The following is a 16,881-nucleotide window of genomic DNA, read 5'->3' on the forward strand; positions in this document are numbered from 1 at the left end:
ATGTTTGCAGTTGAAAATACATCCAAAGGGCCTGCATACCATAGGAACATTTTCAGACTTAGGGAGATAAGGAACAGATATAAAATTATCAAAATTAAAACTGTGGGTTCGCACTGCATTGAAAATATTTTGTAACTGCTTATAACTGCTTATAACTGCTTAATAAATGTTGATTTTTAAATTGCGGCTTTTTTTTTTATCGAATAATAGGTCCTGTATACACTATGTACCTTATACTATTACACGTGATGCATTGGTGCATCTATAGTAGAGTGAGGACGACCAGAGATCGAATCCAGAAAATTTTTATATCTCTTATTCATTTACTTTTTGTTCCTATTCATTTGAAATCAAGCACCTATAGTTTTGGTTTAGGTGGCAATATTTCTAAAACTAGTACTTTCGATCGGAGTTACAAACGGCAAATGCTATATCGCTCTTTACGTATGTACATGAATGCCGGAATATATATCATAGCTTCTGTTTGCTTACTGGATAGATCTTTTAATCATTTCAATATATAGACAGATAAGAATTTTAAAATACATACATGTCTCGATGGAAGTCGTTTCAATACCATTAATTTTTTTATATAAAGTCCATATTTCATAATCATGTATTATTCATGTTACCTTATACTATTACACGTGATGACATATTCACTTAGAACTATATTATATGTATATTATGTTGTACAATGTATAAATTAAAAGAAAATGCATGTTAGTTCTGTTCTGTTCTCTTCTTTTCACACAACGTATTTGTTATATGATTTTACTCTCTATCGAGATGCCTATTTTTACCCAGTTTTGAACCAAACATATATAGATCTCATGAAGCCATAAATTATATAATTTTGAGCAGGTTTCGTTTAGATCAGGTAAAAAGTGGCTTCTAAAATGATAGTGTTCTATGATTGAACCTAGCTAGTTCTGGGTCGCAAGGACTAACTCAGTTTTGTACTTGACCTAGATTTTATAAACGGTTTGACCATACATTTACTAGTTTCAAAATTGTCTTACATTTCATATAAAAGATGAATTCTGATCTAGTGTGACTAAGACCGGAGTTACCTCTAGGGTATCAACAATGACGGAAGCAAGATTACGGTTGAACACGACAGCTCGATCACATTGGCCATATTATGCTCAAATGAGCTAAACACAGCTAAAATAAGTTGTCGAATGTCGCAGATGAAACTTGCTCGAAATTAAAAAAAGTATAAAAATAATGTTGATAGTCGACATGAAAAATTGCAAAACTTTGATTTCTGAATCTAGCTCGATACTAAAAAAAAATGTAAACATTTAAATGTCATATGTCGAGCTAACTCACGAATAAATAAAAACGTACACAATTGAATGTCGAATGTCACATACAGAGCAAACTCGACATTCACATGGAAAAGCGTAAGCAACTGAATGTTGAATGCCACATATCGAGCAAACTCGACATTCACATGGAAAAGCGTACGCAACTGAATGCCGAATGCCACATATCGAGCAAACTCGACATTTAAAAAATCACATGGAAAAGCGTAAGCAACTGAATGTCGAATGCCACATATCGAGCAAACTCGACATTCACATGGAAAAGCGTAAGCAACTGAATGCCGAATGCCACATATCGAGCAAACTCGACATTCACATGGAAAAGCGTAAGCAACTGAATGTCGAATGCCACATATGGAGCAAACTCGACATTCACATGGAAAAGCGTAAGCAACTGAATGCCACATATGGAGCAAACTCGACATTAATATGAGAGCTGTTTGTAATACGCATAATTATGCCATCATGACGACCTGTCTGAGGTAACGTGATATATAATTTTCAGTCTATTTAAAGTGTGCTCTGTCATTGGACTTTATAACCTAATTACTAAAAACCAACATCCTTCGCATGAACCCCTCGAAATATCTTTGTGAAATTTAGTCTTTAGCATTCTTTGATGAACTTCACTTAATAACATGTTCTCACTTGACTGAAGGTAAGGGCTGCCAGAGCTGAAATAGGGAAAAAACTCAACTTCTTCTTATATGAACCTGGTATACAAAACTGTGTAAGAAGACTGAACAGCACTAAATCTGGCTTTCTTTATTTCATTAATTTCCACCTACGTAATAACGTCATTTCGACATTTTCAGACACTTCAAGTCTTGTATTCCTATACTTGCAATTACGCGTGTACGCTACTTAAGAAATAATAAGTTCCCAAAAGTGGTTTATCGTAGAATAACCCGAGTTTTTCGTTCTTATGCGTAAGAATATATCGATATCACGAAGGCCGTAGGCCTGAGTGATATATTATTTCGCATAAGAACGAAAAACAAGGGTTATTTTACGATAAATCACACTTGGGAACTTGTTATTTCGATTCTAACACGACATAATAGTATCAAAAGTGTAAGAAAAAATGGTAACTACTTTTTACGACCACCGTACGCACCTGGATCGGATGACGTCATTGCACGCGAGTGGTATATTGTAGAATAACCCGAGATTTATTTTGCTCTACATGTATGTAGGTTAATTGCTGGTCGTGTTAGAATTAATTCGTGTTAGAATCTTATCTGTCTATATATTGAAATGTTTAAAAGATCTATCCAGTAAGCAAACAGAAGCTATGATATATATTCCGGCATTCATGTACATACGTAAAGAGCGATATAGCATTTGCCGTTTGTAACTCCGATCGAAAGTACTAGTTTTAGAAATATTGCCACCTAAACCAAAACTATAGGTGCTTGATTTCAAATGAATAGGAACAAAAAGTAAATGAATAAGAGATATAAAATTTTTATGGATTCGAACTCTGGTCGTCCTCACTCTACTATAGATGCACCAATGCACCAATGCATCACGTGTAATAGTATAAGGTACATAGTGTATACAGGACCTATTATTCGATAAAAAAGACGCAATTTAAAAATCAACATTTATTAAGTAGTTATAAGCAGTTACAAAATATTTTCAATGCAGTGCGAACCCACAGTTTTAATTTTGATAATTTTATATCTGTTCCTTATCTCCCTAAGTCTGAAAATGTTCCTATGGTATGCAGGCCCTTTGGATGTATTTTCAACTGCAAACATTTTTTTGTATGTTACACTGCGCATAGAACCGACAGTCGTCAGTTATCGACACCCTAATTGTAAGAGTGCCACAGTCGTTAAGATTTTCTGTGACATTTCTATGACGTCACAAACTCTTCCTAAATGTCTGTGAGTCCAAGCGAAACTCCTGCGCACTATCGTTTTACATCAAGATATTGTTCTTACTGACAGGACGTATCTCCTTCAACAATATTTGGAAGAGTTATTGCAAGTCGTAAGGTGGATAGTGTTGTTTCCCTTGAAATTGCTTTTCAAAATTTAGTTATTTTCGCGTGTGCAACACGAGGACAGATATGAAAGACAACAATTATGGAGGAAAATATTACCAAGATGCCAAGGAGACAGGAAAGAATGGGTGTCTGCCGACATAAAAACATAGTGTCGCAGTTTTCCACCCATTAGATAATTCATAGCCTAGATTTTTTCCCCTTACCTGTCGATTTAGATATTTTATGCTTCTTTCAGAACAGAATAGATCTTTATTATATACATATATAAATTCTGTAAAAAAATAGGCTTGTTTTTCACAATAAATATGAACAGGCAGAAAAAAAATCCGTATTGTACCTTTTGTATTGTATGCTGCCGGACTACTTTCCTTAACATGCATGACCTGACACAGTTCTATACATAGCATACAGTACCTCACTAAGTTCCATTTTAATATCGATAAACATTGAAGATTTCATTCAGTAACAAAACAGGTGGAGGCATATAATAAAAGGGTCATCATAATAGTAGCTAGATCTGGGAATTTGTAGTTGGCTCTTGTGGAGGTTGCAAGGTCGGATCACTCTCGGTGCTCGCGCACCTCGTGAGATCCTGTCTGGCAAAAATCCACTCGAGCACTCGAATACAACATCCCAGATTGAGCTACTGTTATAATAGCCCTATTTTAATGCGACTTTTAGAGCTTCCTTTATACGAAACATAAGTGCTATTGAGCACTCGACCTATTTTCTTAGAAGAAGTGGCAGGGATTCTGTCTGTCCGTCTGTTCATTAATGTTTCTGTCTGTTTGTCAGTGTAATGAACTGACAAACATTTTCGGTTGCCTAAATTATCAGATCTAGACTCTGATATAAACTATTGCTATTACTAAAATAGTAGGACCATAATTTGGCTAAGTTTACAGACATGTAACTGTGTACGAAAATTTAACCCTGCTTACAATGCTACGAAATCAAGGTGCTTGGTCACCTCTTGTATTTTTCTCTACGGTTGTATATTCTAGACGTTGAACATTGTTGCGTTTCGTCCTTTATTGGCTTTTAAAAAGTTCTACTGACTGTAAACTAAGTTTAGAGCTAGTCTAGGTCTACTTGCACACATGTAGGCTATAACATCAAGGCAAAAGTGTCTGCCTTATACACACGGCCAATATACAATCTAGCTCTAGCCAAAATGATGGAAATAAAATCTGGAAAGTAGATCCCTCGGAAGCACCGAGAACAAGGCAAACAGTGAAAATTGCAGACTCGGTTTGATTGAGTCTGTTCATGAGCAGTAATGGAAAATGCAACACTGCCCACGCCCCCTAGCACCGGCTTAAGCAGTATTCAATCTTCAAATCTAAATGAATTGAAATCAATGATCCCGAAGGACCAGAAAATATAACAACACTGAGATGAAGTCGGGGCGACTTTTTACGGCCGCCACACAGCACTTAACACCCGCTGTTGTGAAGTAAATAAAATCTGGAAAGTAGATCCCTCGGAAGCACCGGGAACAAGGCAAACAGTGAAAATTGCAGACTCGGTTTGAAAGTCTTAAACGTCTAGCAACTTCTTATCATTTTTATTTATAATTTAAAAGCATTTCAACTGACTTCTCTTCATCTCTTAGCTTACTCATCGCTTGTCAACATACTTATTTGATTTTTTATTTTAAAAAATGTAAGGGTGTCCATAACTGCCGAATGGTGTCGGTAACTGCCTCCACGACTTTTTGTATGTGTGGTTCTCTTATATTCGTATTGCGTTACAGCTGTTGCTATATGGGCTATTCTGATGATGCTGCGGATGAAAAATTAATAAAGCTGAAAATCGGTTTCAGCTAAGATTATCATAAGTAAACAATCAGTTATCCTATGCTAATGCTTAAGGTGTCGATAACTGCCGACATTGCTATGGGTTTTTTTTGTTTTTTTTTAAACAAACAACAAGCTATAAAACACGTCTATCTCAAGGAAACTAGTTTCTTTTGTAGCTCAAGTTATTTTACAAAATATAAATTTTGGATATCTTAACAAAATCTGTAGGAAAGTGTGTTTTGTGTAAGGTACAGATCTGCGACTTTCCAGTAGGAATATGACAATTGTATTTGCACGTGAATTACGTGCCACATTCTATTTAAAGGATTAGCAGGTTACACACAGTGTTTATGTCGGAAACACACACGACAGGCAGACATGAATTATGTACATCTAACATTTGTATTCTGTCTGCAAATGATGCATCTATTTTCTAATGGTAAGCAGCTGCAGTAGCCGCTAACGATATTTTAATTATTTTGTTCGTAAGAAACAGTTTTTAAGCGGCAGAATCGAAGAAAGAAAGTTTTCAGTTGGTGTGTTTTGAGAATCTCTTCGCCGTGGAGTTCATTGTCAAGATCTAGATACTCCAAGACATGTTGACAGAGAGAATTGTGTACGTCTTGATTTATTGATTTAATGTCAAAAATGTTGACCGTGAAAAGAAAATAATTTTGCAATGTGATTTCGCGACGTTACGTTATGCTTAGTAACTGAAGAGTGAGATAATTGATCATATTTCCTAGTGTTTTGAAAGGAAACCAGTTATTTGAAGTTATGGTAGGTATTTTGAAAGGTAACCACTTAATTGTATTGAAATTGAAGGGAAGGTGTGAATGGTACATTGTGTTGGAAAGGTGTGAATCCTGCATAGAGCTCTATTTTTTTCAGTCTAGCTAGCTGGCAGCATGCAACATGATAATTTTCATGAATATATTGCAAACATTTCATAACTTAATTTTAAGACTCTAAAATAGCACATTTTTATCTGATTGCTAAACCATGCATGTTTGGGGCCAGGAGAAATAAAAATATAAATAGAAATTATGAACCTGTTGGAGTTAGTGTGATTTTTTACCTGCATGTGTGTCCTAGAGCATAATCATTTCCATGGACGCACATTTTCAATTAATTTGCATCCACAGGATGCATTGAATTTTTAACAAAAAAGTCAGATTATGCTTGTTTCGGGAATCGGTATATTTGCCGCAGACTTTTTTATGCTCGCACTGGATAGTAATTTTATAACGTCGCTTCTGATTGGTTCTCAGTATCAGTTCTAACCAATCTTTACAGCCCTAATTTATTTCTGCGGTAAATCACTATATGGTGTAAACAAACATTACAAAGACAAAATGCCTCTGAGGAAAAAGCCAAAAATCAAGGCAAAACAACTTAAGTTAACCTTGGAGAGAAAATACCAAGAACCCTACTAGGGCTCGAACCCCTATGCTCGTGATCCATAGGTGGACACTCTAACCACGTTTCTAATGAGTTAACCAAAGAGCAAGGCTGTTGGAAATGGCCTGTAAACCTACTATCACTACACTTCTCCCCCTTTACTTTTTCAGAGCTCACCAGCTCTCCAGAATGACCCTCTATGCCCACTTCATGAGTCTGTCAAACACTTAAATTTGACACAATCAGAGTAAATCCAGGAAGAGAAAATACCAAGGTCCTTTCTGGGGCTCGAACCACAGACCTCTTGATCCGTAGACAAACACTCTAACCACGTCGCTAAAGGGTTAACCCAACAGCAAGGCTGTTGAAAGTGGCCTATAAACCTACTATCACTATGCAACAAACACTGTCAGGTTTTTTTTCAATACCAATAAGGATGCATAGCCTAGCCTATCAGAGTCGGCGACAGAGTTTACTGGAGTAACCTGAGTTACATAATTATGTTTCTAAATCAAATCATTGGATTTTGAACTCAGTTTCAGTCATTTCTGTTCTATTTTGATATGTTTATCAAGCTTGGGTATTAAAAAGGATTACACAGTGCATTAATATTGAAATCTGTCCTAGTCTTGTTCAACTGAGTGAAGCTCAGGATGAGCTATTGGGTCACTCGTTTATTTGTAGCCAAGAAGTCCTGGACTCGAACATGGAATTTTTTTTTAAAAGTCACTGAGTTACTCCACTGTAATGAGGAAAACATAATTATTAGAAATATGACAGAACTAACATAGGGACATGAGACAGTCTTATTACAATCTTGTCATCTTTAATTTTTGAGAATGGGACCAGGACCTTGACAATTAGGAAAAATGTGGAATAAAACATACAGATTGTCCAGGGCTTGACAAATTCTTTGAACAACTCTTCATGCAAGACCAGATGCCAAGAATTTATTTTCACTAGCTCTGCTTTTTATAATTTGTACTTGTTCTGCAATTCACCAAAAAAAAAAGATATTTAACAGACAGCATCTATTTTAAAGACTATTAAAAACGGCATGGAATCCTGTTCTTGACTATCGAGCATGCAGCTAATGCGATCATAATGCGGTACTGCAACAGAATTGAACAGATGTTAGAGTAGCGATCATCAAATTAACTTAAGTTAATCCCCTGCCACAAGTGGTGGGGGTTTATAGGAATGGTCTCCGTCCATCTGTAACATTTTGTGTCCTATGTATTGCCTTAATCCCTTGAAGGATTTCCAAGAAATTTGTGTAAAATTATCACCTCGATATGCAGAACTTATGAGTCAGACATCTCAGGTCAAGGTCTTAACTCTAGGTCAAAGGTTTGAGCCTTCCCATTTTATGTCAGCTCTGTATCTTCTTAACCCCTTGAAGGATTTACATGAAACTGGGGTCAAGTAATCACCTAATCAAGATGATGTGCAGAACTTATGAGTCAGCCATGTCGGCTCAATGCCAAGTTCTCAGCTCAAGGTCAAAGGTAAATGTTCACCTCTATGAGACAGGGTTTCATGAGCAAACCTCGGATCCCTATCTCAAAGGTTAAAGTCAGACTTGGGGGGTCAAAGGTCATTTTAGAGCTTGTCCAGGCTGTAATGTTGCCATGCATTAGGCAATCTTTTTTTTATTTGGCATAAATGTTTGCCGCAATGGGACAGAGTGTCATGTGCAGCTCCCAGACCCCTGTTCAAAGTCATACAAAGAGGTGAAAGGTCGAAACTTGGTGCAGTTTTCCTTGTCCGGGCTGTAACTCAGCCATGGATTGAGGATTTCTTAAATAACTTAGCACAATTGTTTACCTCAATGAAACAGTCTGTCAGAAGTAAGTAGTTGAAAAGTCAAATCACACTTAGTAAAAGGTCAATGCATTTTCTCTTGTCTGGGCTGTAACTTAGCCATGGATGGAAATGTTCTTAAATAACTTGGCAGAAATGTTTGCCACACTCAGTTCTGATGCTGCCAGATAGTATCATAAACATAAGTCCTTTTGACAGTTGGCCGGTGGACATCTGGTTATTGTTCGTATTAAAGTTTGATTAATGTGTTTTCATTTATACTGTCATTACTATGGTAAAATTTCAGTATCAGGGAAGTTGGGAGTAGAGGATGGATGTAGAGAGGGTACAACAGGAGGACCAGTGTGCAGTCAACTGTGTACAGATAATACAGGACAGCGTACATGTTCTTGTATAGCTGGATATGTGCTGGCAGATGACAACAGGACGTGCGTTGTTACAGGTATGATGCTTATATACCAGTGAGTAGTTGAGGAGAAAATTGCAGCTATATGTAAATTCTACAGACTACAGGGTTTGAAACTAAAGGTTGTCAGCTAGTCCAAGATTTGTAGACACTAGTCTACCCCACCCCACCCCCCACAAAGGGGCCTCCATGGCCGAGTGGTTAAAGTCGCTGACTTCAAATCACTTACCCCTCATCGATGTGGGTTCGAGCCTCACTCGGGGCGTTGAATTCTTCATGTGAGGAAGCCATCCAGCTGGCTTACGGAAGGTCAGTGGTTCTACCCAGGTGCCCGCTCGTGATGAAATAATGCACGGAGGGGCACCTGGGGTCTTCCTCCACCAGTAAAAGCTGGAAAGTCGCCATATGACTTATCATGTGTCGGTGCGACGTTAAATCCAACCACCCCCCACAAAAAAAAAAAATATGCAGATTTTCTTACTGTTAATATATACCTCTAATAATTGAAAATGTTTATAATAGGAATCTATGTTTTTGCAACCATTTTGACAGACATAATGAGTATCTTCTTAAAAATATACATTTAATATTTATCATGTTATAGCTAACAAAAAAAAAAACATTATGATAAATTATACATTAAAATTCTATCCTAATCACCTGCAACTTAGGATATATGTTGTTTTTAGCTCACCTGAGCCAAAGGCTCAATGTCTGTCGTGCGTCGTCAGTCGTCCGTCATGTGTCTGTCAACAGTTTCTAAAAAAATCTTCTTGAAAACCACTTGGCAGAATTACACTAAACTTCACAAGAATGATCCTTGGGTGGCCCCCTTTCAAAATTGTTCAAAGAATTGAATTCCATGCAGAACTCTGGTTGCCATGGCAACCAAAAGGAAAACTCTTCTTGTCCAAAACCACAGGGCCTAGGGCTTTGATATCTGGTGTGAAGCAATGAGTGGTCCTCTACCAAGCTTGTTCAAATTATCCCCCTAGGGTCAAATATGGCCCCGCCCCGGGGGTCCCAGGTTTTATATAGACTTATATTGTAAAAAAAGTTTAAAAATCTTCTTGATTGAAACCACAAGACTTATGCCTTTGATATTTGGTTTTAGCATTGTCTTATGGTCCTTAACCAAAATTGTTCAAAATGTACCCTGGGGTGAAAGAGGCCCTGCCCTGGGGTCCCAAGTATTATATAGACTTAGGAAAAAAACTTCAAAAATCATCTTGTCTAAAACCACAGGACATAGGCTTTTGATATTTGGTATGATGCATTGCCTAGTAGTCCGCTACCAAAATTGTTCAAATTATGCCCCTAGGGTTAAAAGAGGCCAAGCCCTGGGGTCACTTAGTTATTATATAAGTTATATAGGAAAAAATGCTTGAAAAATTATCTAATCCTTTTCCAAGACTGTTTATTTATAATTACCTGATGACTCCAAGTAATATGAGTGGCCACTCTAGAGGCCACAGTTGTAACCGAACCTTTATGAAATTTAGTCAACTTGTTTGTCTTGATGACTTTAGGTCAGTTCAACTCTTGGTCATGTGGGGTCAAAAATTAGGTCAGTAGGCCAGATCAACTCTGGTTAGCGATGTATAGGGCCATCATGGCCCTCTGTTTTAAAAAAATATTGCCGTGTAGATGAGTGGCATCAACTTTGCACATTTTGTTGTTTATTTATATAATAAATATTCCCGTGGATAAGTGCTTGTAATGTTGTTCTTGTATATTACAGGAGAGGAGCCACTGTTAGTGCTGGTGTCCGGTAAGGAGGTCATGTTTATTATACAGAGACAGAGGATGTTGAGACATTGACACAGTTGCCAGATAGTCAGATCACCGCTATAGGTATACTCCACAGATAGTTCATATAATTATATAAAAAAGTCACGCTACTTCACTGATTTTGTCTGTTATTATTTTTATCAGAGCCTGTTTTCAAGGAAATTTCAGTTCTAAAATTTGGACATGAACCTTAGGGTCTTTGTTTTGTTAACATAGCAGCCATGGGTGTAAACTTATGAATAGTAAGGTGATAAAGGTGAATAAAATTTCATCATGATAATTCTGCATAGCAAATTTAATGTTTGAAGTTTAATTCTAGTTGTAAATTGTAGACCATCAACATTGATAAATACTGAACAGGACTTGCTTTGAGTTTAGTGTAGTTTTAAGAATGTAATTTTTGTGCATTTTTTTTTGGATTTCTTTTCTTGTGAGATAGCTTTTTGTGTGATTTGGCTCAGGTGTGTCTCCCTTCACCTGCAGGGTACAGTCTCTAGTCTGTTAAATACTTCTACCTGATCACACAATACCACAGTCACCACCATGCTCATTTTCAGATGCGGCAACTAAGCCAGTCCAAAATTTGAATTTTATCAATTCAGTGTAATCTTTCTTCTTTGCTATATGATTGATTTTTCTTGAATTAGATATTATATATTGAGCAGGTTTTGGTCCAGGTAACAGTATGTTGATTGCAGCAAACAATGGAAAAGTTGTGTACAGAACAAAGCTTGATGGTAGTAATAACCAGAGAGAACCCCTAGCCACCATTGATACAGGTATTTGGGGTCAACACTACTTTGACAAAATTCTCATCCATCACAGTCCCTCAAAACTGCATGGGAACTGAAGAAAATATTCTCTTGTGAGGATTTTACTTGGTTTCAAGGGGGGTTACTTTCAAAAGAAGCAATTTTATTTCTGACCAAGACAATTGTTTAGTTTGGAGGTGTGCTTTTCCATGTCGTCAGTTCACATTGTTCCATATAATTAAAGTTCTACAAGCCAATAGGGAATTTTGAGTAAAACATATGTGATTATTTTATATTTTTGAATTGACTAGATGGACATATAATCACACAGTATGTGGTTGATTAGCAGAGTTGATTTTGTTGATGCAGATAAGGTACTCATATAATTTTCATAGAAGTGACAGATATTTGTGCGAGTTACAGGAAAGCCTGTTTATTGACACAATTGTATCATCAAGAGTAAAGTCTTTCATACACACCAGTATAATATAAGGGAGTTGTCAGTTACTTGTGCACTGTCTTTATATTACTGGTATTTGTACCCCCCGACAACAAAGTTGTAAGGGGGGGTATACTGGTTTCAGGTTGTCTGTCTGTCCGTCTGTCTGTCCATCCGTAGACGCTATCTTGTGTGCACCATCTCTCCTTATCCCCTTGACAGAATTTAATGAAACTTCACACAAGTGATCAGTACCAACAGTAGTTGTGCATGGGGCATGTTAGGTTCTTTTAGAAAAAAAATTTGCAGAGTTATGGGACTTGTTTCTTTTTTTTGTTACTATACTATATACATAGACACAATCTTGTGCGCACCATCTCTCCTCATCCCCTTGACACAATTTAATGAAACTTCACACAAGTGATCAGTACCAACAGTAGTTGTGCATGTGGCATGTTAGGTTCTTTTAGAAAAAAAATTTGCAGAGTTATGGGACTTTGTTTTTTTGTTACTATACTATATACATAGACACAATCTTGTGCGCACCATCATTCCTCATCACCTTGACACAATTTAATGAAACTTCACACAAGTGATCAGTACCAACAGTAGTTGTGCATGGGTCATGTTAGGTTCTTTTAGAAAAAAATTTGCAGAGTTATGGGACTTTGTTTTTTTGTTACTATACTATATACATAGACACAATCTTGTGCGCACCATCTCTCCTCATCCCCTTGACACAATTTAATGAAACTTCACACAAGTGATCAGTAACAACAGTAGTTGTGCATGGGGCATGTTAGGTTCTTTCAGCGACAAAATTTGCAGAGTTATGGGACTTTGTTTCTTGTTAACATACTATGTACATACAGTCTGCATATGCAATCTTGTGCATGCCTAATCTACCAAACCCTTGCACACAATTTAATGAAACTTCACACAAGTGATCAGTACCAACCCTAGTTGTGCATGGTGCATGTTACATTCTTTTAGATAAATATTCTGCATAGTTATGAGACTTTGTTTTTTGTTACTATACTGTATACATACAGTCTATATACATACAGTCCACATAATTATGCAATCTTGTGTGCGTCAAATTGCAATGTACTGTGTCAGTGCATGCGGGGGGTACATTCAACACCTTTAGTGATAGCTCTAGTTTGTTTTGTGCACAAGTAACAAGTTACTCATTTCAGACATTTTCCAAAAAAATTGTCTTTTTTATTCCCTGTTATTTATGGAAAACAGCATCAACACCATCAAAAAATGAAATTTGTCTTTCAATCTATTATTGTTATGTATGAAAAATATGGAAGACAGATATTGGAATAAAGTACAAGCTTATTTTATTTTACAAAGATTATTTCATTATAAACTTAGAAGCATGAAAAACTAAAATTAAATTGCTGCCAAAATGTTTCAGATGTGTCCAAATATATATTGATAATGGCAGTGTCCAGTTTCAGCCCCGTGATGCTAGGTAGATACAGTAGACTTTGTTAAGAGATTACACAAGGGACAGCCAAAATCTTAGCTTTTTAGTAGAAAGGTCTCGTGGTAAATCTGGTAAATTTAGAAAGACAAGAAAATGGTTGATATGCCATGCACATCAACATTTGAAACTGTGATACATATTGTTCAAGATTTGTTTCATGAAGGAAAACACTTCTCGCAGTCCACTGACTGTGACAGTTGTTTGCTCAACTAATAGAAAGGCTAATTGTATACAATTGCAACTAGAGGGTTGCAGGAAGTTCTATAAGCTGTTGTTTAATAGATACTTCTGCAGGTAATTTTACTAACTGAGGATAGTTTTATGTGGCTGCTTATTGTGGAAAAAGTTTTTTAATGGGATGGCTTTATTCAGTAAAACATTTAGGGAAGGATGTAAAAGCAGTGGTTTAATAAAAGTCAGTACATGTGGTCACATGTACAATGTTCATTGTATAACAAAGTAATGTGGCAATTTACCTTGTTGATTTGATTACACATTTTCGACAGATTTTTAACAAGAATTCTGTAAAAGCCGCTCTCTGTACAAGGTAAACTGTGAGTCAGGCAAAATCAGAAATGTTTGCAAGGAAGGAGGATAACTGTTTTGTATTTGTCAAAATTTGTTTATGATTCAGGTGTTGAGAATGTTACCAGTGTGGCAGTTGACTGGGTTACGTCTAATATATACATGGTAGACAGTGCAGCAGGAACAATTGTAGTGTGTTCATGGAAGGGAGATAACTGTGCAGTATTAGTCAGTGACTTAAATTGTCCATATTCAGTCTTGGTGAATGTAAAATCAAGGTAAGTGTATGGTTTGCAGATTTGAGACTACACATCAAATTTGCCTATGTAAAACAATAATTTATGTTGTTTTTAATATTCCTGAATTTTGTCTCCCTCATATTGTTTGCCTTTGCCATCTTGTCTGGCCGTCTGTCTGGCCGTCCGTTTGCATAAAGCTTGTCCAGCTTTCACAGCGCAAACTGTTGGCTGGATTTTAATGAATCTTCACAAGAGTGATCAGTACCAAACCTAGTTGTGCATATCTCCGGTGTGTTCCGCTTCAATGCACAAAATGGCCACAAGAGCTAAAAATCTTGTCTGGCTTTCACAGGTCAAACTACTGGCCAGATTTCGACGAAACTTCACAAAAGTGTTAAGTACCAAGCCTAGTTGTGCATATTGCTGACACATTCCGTTTCACTGCACAAAATGGATGTCAGAGCTTAAGATAGATAAATCTTGTCCGGCTTTAACAGGTCAAACTGCTGGCTTGATTTTGAAAAAACTTCAAAGGAGTGATCAGTACCAAGCCTAGTTATGCATATCGCTGGCACGTTCCCATTCACTGCACAAAATGGCCGCAAGAGCTAAAAATTCGACTTTCACAGGTAACTGCAGGACAGATTTTGACGAAACTTCACAGGAGTGATCAGTACCAAGTCTGGTTGTACCTATCACAGATACATTCTGCTTCACTGCACAAATGGAAGTCAGAGCCTAAAATATAAAAATCTTGTCCGGCTTTCACAGGTTAAACTGCTGGCTTGATTTCGACGAAACTTCACAGAAGTGATCAGTACCAACCCTAGTTGTGTATGTTGCTGGCAGTTTCAACTTGGCTGCACAAAATGGCTGCCAGAGCTAAAAATAGAAAAATCTTGTCCGACTTCACAGGTAACTGCTGGACAGATTTCGACAAAATTTTACAGGTGTCATTAGTACCAAGCCTAGTTGTGCATATCGCCGACATGTTCTGCTTCGCTGCACAAAATGGCCAAAATGGCCACCAGAGCTAAAGGTATACATGGGGTGGGGGAGACATATATTTTTGTGAAAAAAACACCTTCTAGTTGGGATTGAAATGTAAATATATTTTGTTTCAGACTTTGTCCAGATGTTTTTCAAAAACAGCTTTTAAAACCTTTGAGTTTTACTTTACTGTAAACAATTATTCTGTTTGCAGCTTTTTCCAGACCAGTATTTTTACAAGCTTAACCTGACTGAAGTCTTACTGCTTGTGTTTAGGTGACCAATTCATTTTGCTTTTTAGTGTCCATTTTTGAATATTTAATTCATTAGCAGTTTCATTAAACTTTGTCACATAATTATGATAATTTTCATTTTGGAAAAAGCTGTTACAAGGTCATGTCTCTACATGTATTATTTCTACAGAAAGCTGCTATGGTCAGAATGGGGTTCTGAAGGTCAGGCTGGTTCCATACACTCCACAGATCTGGATGGTTCCCAACCCACATTGTTTGTAGACAATCTGAACAGGCCACAAAACTTGGTATTAGATGAAACAGTTGGAGCACTATTTTGGGTAGCAAGATCCGAAAGTACTTATATAATTCAGTCCTTGAAACTGAATAGTGGACACAAAAAGGTATATCAGCAATTCTGTAAAACATGACCAATCCAGTAACCCCATACAGATGCAGATATCTTTTCATAATTTGTTAATTCATCTCTGTAATACAACTGCCACTTAATGAATAAACTTATTTCAGTTTTACCATTTGTGTTTGCTCTACAAAGGTTGAAGTATACTTTGTCAAGTCTACTGAGGGTTACATGGTTACAGTTGCTGATTTCTAACCTCCAGACCATTACTGCTCTGGGTTCAAAAGCTCCCTTGTGGGGTGTAGATTTGTGTGAGGAAGCCATTTGTAGGCAGGTGGTTCTACCCAGGTGTCGGCTTATGCCTGAAATAATGCACAAAGGGACACTTGAAGTCTTCCTTCACATAAAGAGCTGGAAAATTGCTATATGACTTAAGGTAGTAGAGGCGTAATAGCAGTGTTTACAAAATGGCATTTGCTTGGTATATACTTAAAGATGACCATGTTTCACACTGTTTTGCAATTTTTTAACAACTTTTACTGTGCTGTTTTTTTTCTATAAATTTTGTATAACTTATGGTATCTCCTCTAGCTCAAGTAGAGACAAATTTCAAAGGGATGGCCACTATACAAAGCGTTTGCAGAGAACTCATTTTACCATTAATTTTAATAAAATAATCATCAAATCATTGGTAAACAATTATAAAACACTAAATAAAAATGTGAATATCATTTTATCTAGGGTGCCATAAGTAACGGATTTAATGATACAGAATCCTAACTTCAACATTGAAAAAATAAGGTGGAATCCTGTGTTTCTGTTTTGAATTTTGCTTACTTCATTCAAAAATGCCCTTGGGGCAGACGTAAAACCTACCTAAATTTCTCCCACAATATGTAATCTAAAGAGTGAAAGCGAAATAGAGAACTTTTACCGCATGTAACTCAATATTTTTAAAGATGTGTAACTCTACCCCTTCTGTTAAAGTAGTAAATTCACTTTGAACAGCAAGAAATCACTTGTCAATTTTTTTTTCCATTTTTGTACAATAAATCAATCATAAGACTTGAAAAAAGTAAAAAGTTACAAGAAAAAATGGAAAATAAGGGGGGGGGGGAGGAAATTGGTCCCAGTAGGGCTTGAACCTACACCCAACTGAGAATTGCAGTAAAAGTGGGTTTATGGTAGGAATTGAACACTCTTCAAAAAGGAGGTACTCTTATTATGCCTCTACTACCTTAATATTATGTTGGTGTAGCTTTAGAACTCAAGATC

General features: G+C 36.7%; 1 protein-coding gene across 1 annotated transcript; it reads left to right on the top strand.

The window, feature by feature from the left end:
* Positions 1 to 5,653: 5,653 nt before the first annotated feature.
* On the top strand, positions 5,654 to 15,718 carry LOC128554170 (low-density lipoprotein receptor-like). The gene is made up of 6 exons (XM_053535419.1): positions 5,654 to 5,763; positions 8,659 to 8,814; positions 10,520 to 10,632; positions 11,235 to 11,348; positions 13,893 to 14,061; positions 15,436 to 15,718. The coding sequence occupies exons 4-6, from the start codon at positions 11,255 to 11,257 to the stop codon at positions 15,674 to 15,676; spliced, it is 504 nt and encodes a 167-aa protein (XP_053391394.1). The 5' UTR covers positions 5,654 to 5,763; positions 8,659 to 8,814; positions 10,520 to 10,632; positions 11,235 to 11,254; the 3' UTR covers positions 15,677 to 15,718.
* The last annotated feature ends 1,163 nt before the right edge of the window (positions 15,719 to 16,881 follow it).

The sequence above is a fragment of the Mercenaria mercenaria genome, unplaced genomic scaffold, assembly GCF_021730395.1.
Source record: "Mercenaria mercenaria strain notata unplaced genomic scaffold, MADL_Memer_1 contig_4795, whole genome shotgun sequence".
In the NCBI taxonomy this organism is placed as follows: Eukaryota; Metazoa; Mollusca; class Bivalvia; order Venerida; family Veneridae; genus Mercenaria; species Mercenaria mercenaria.

What these genes read in the sequence shown, in the direction of transcription:
- LOC128554170 (XM_053535419.1), top strand. Translation starts at nt 11,255, where the DNA reads ATGTTGATTGCAGCAAACAATGGAAAAGTTGTGTACAGAACAAAGCTT. An exon ending in CCTAGCCACCATTGATACAG is followed by an intron (nt 11,349 to 13,892) that starts GTATTTGGGGTC and finishes TTTATGATTCAG; the next exon opens with GTGTTGAGAATGTTACCAGT. An exon ending in TTGGTGAATGTAAAATCAAG is followed by an intron (nt 14,062 to 15,435) that starts GTAAGTGTATGG and finishes TTATTTCTACAG; the next exon opens with AAAGCTGCTATGGTCAGAAT.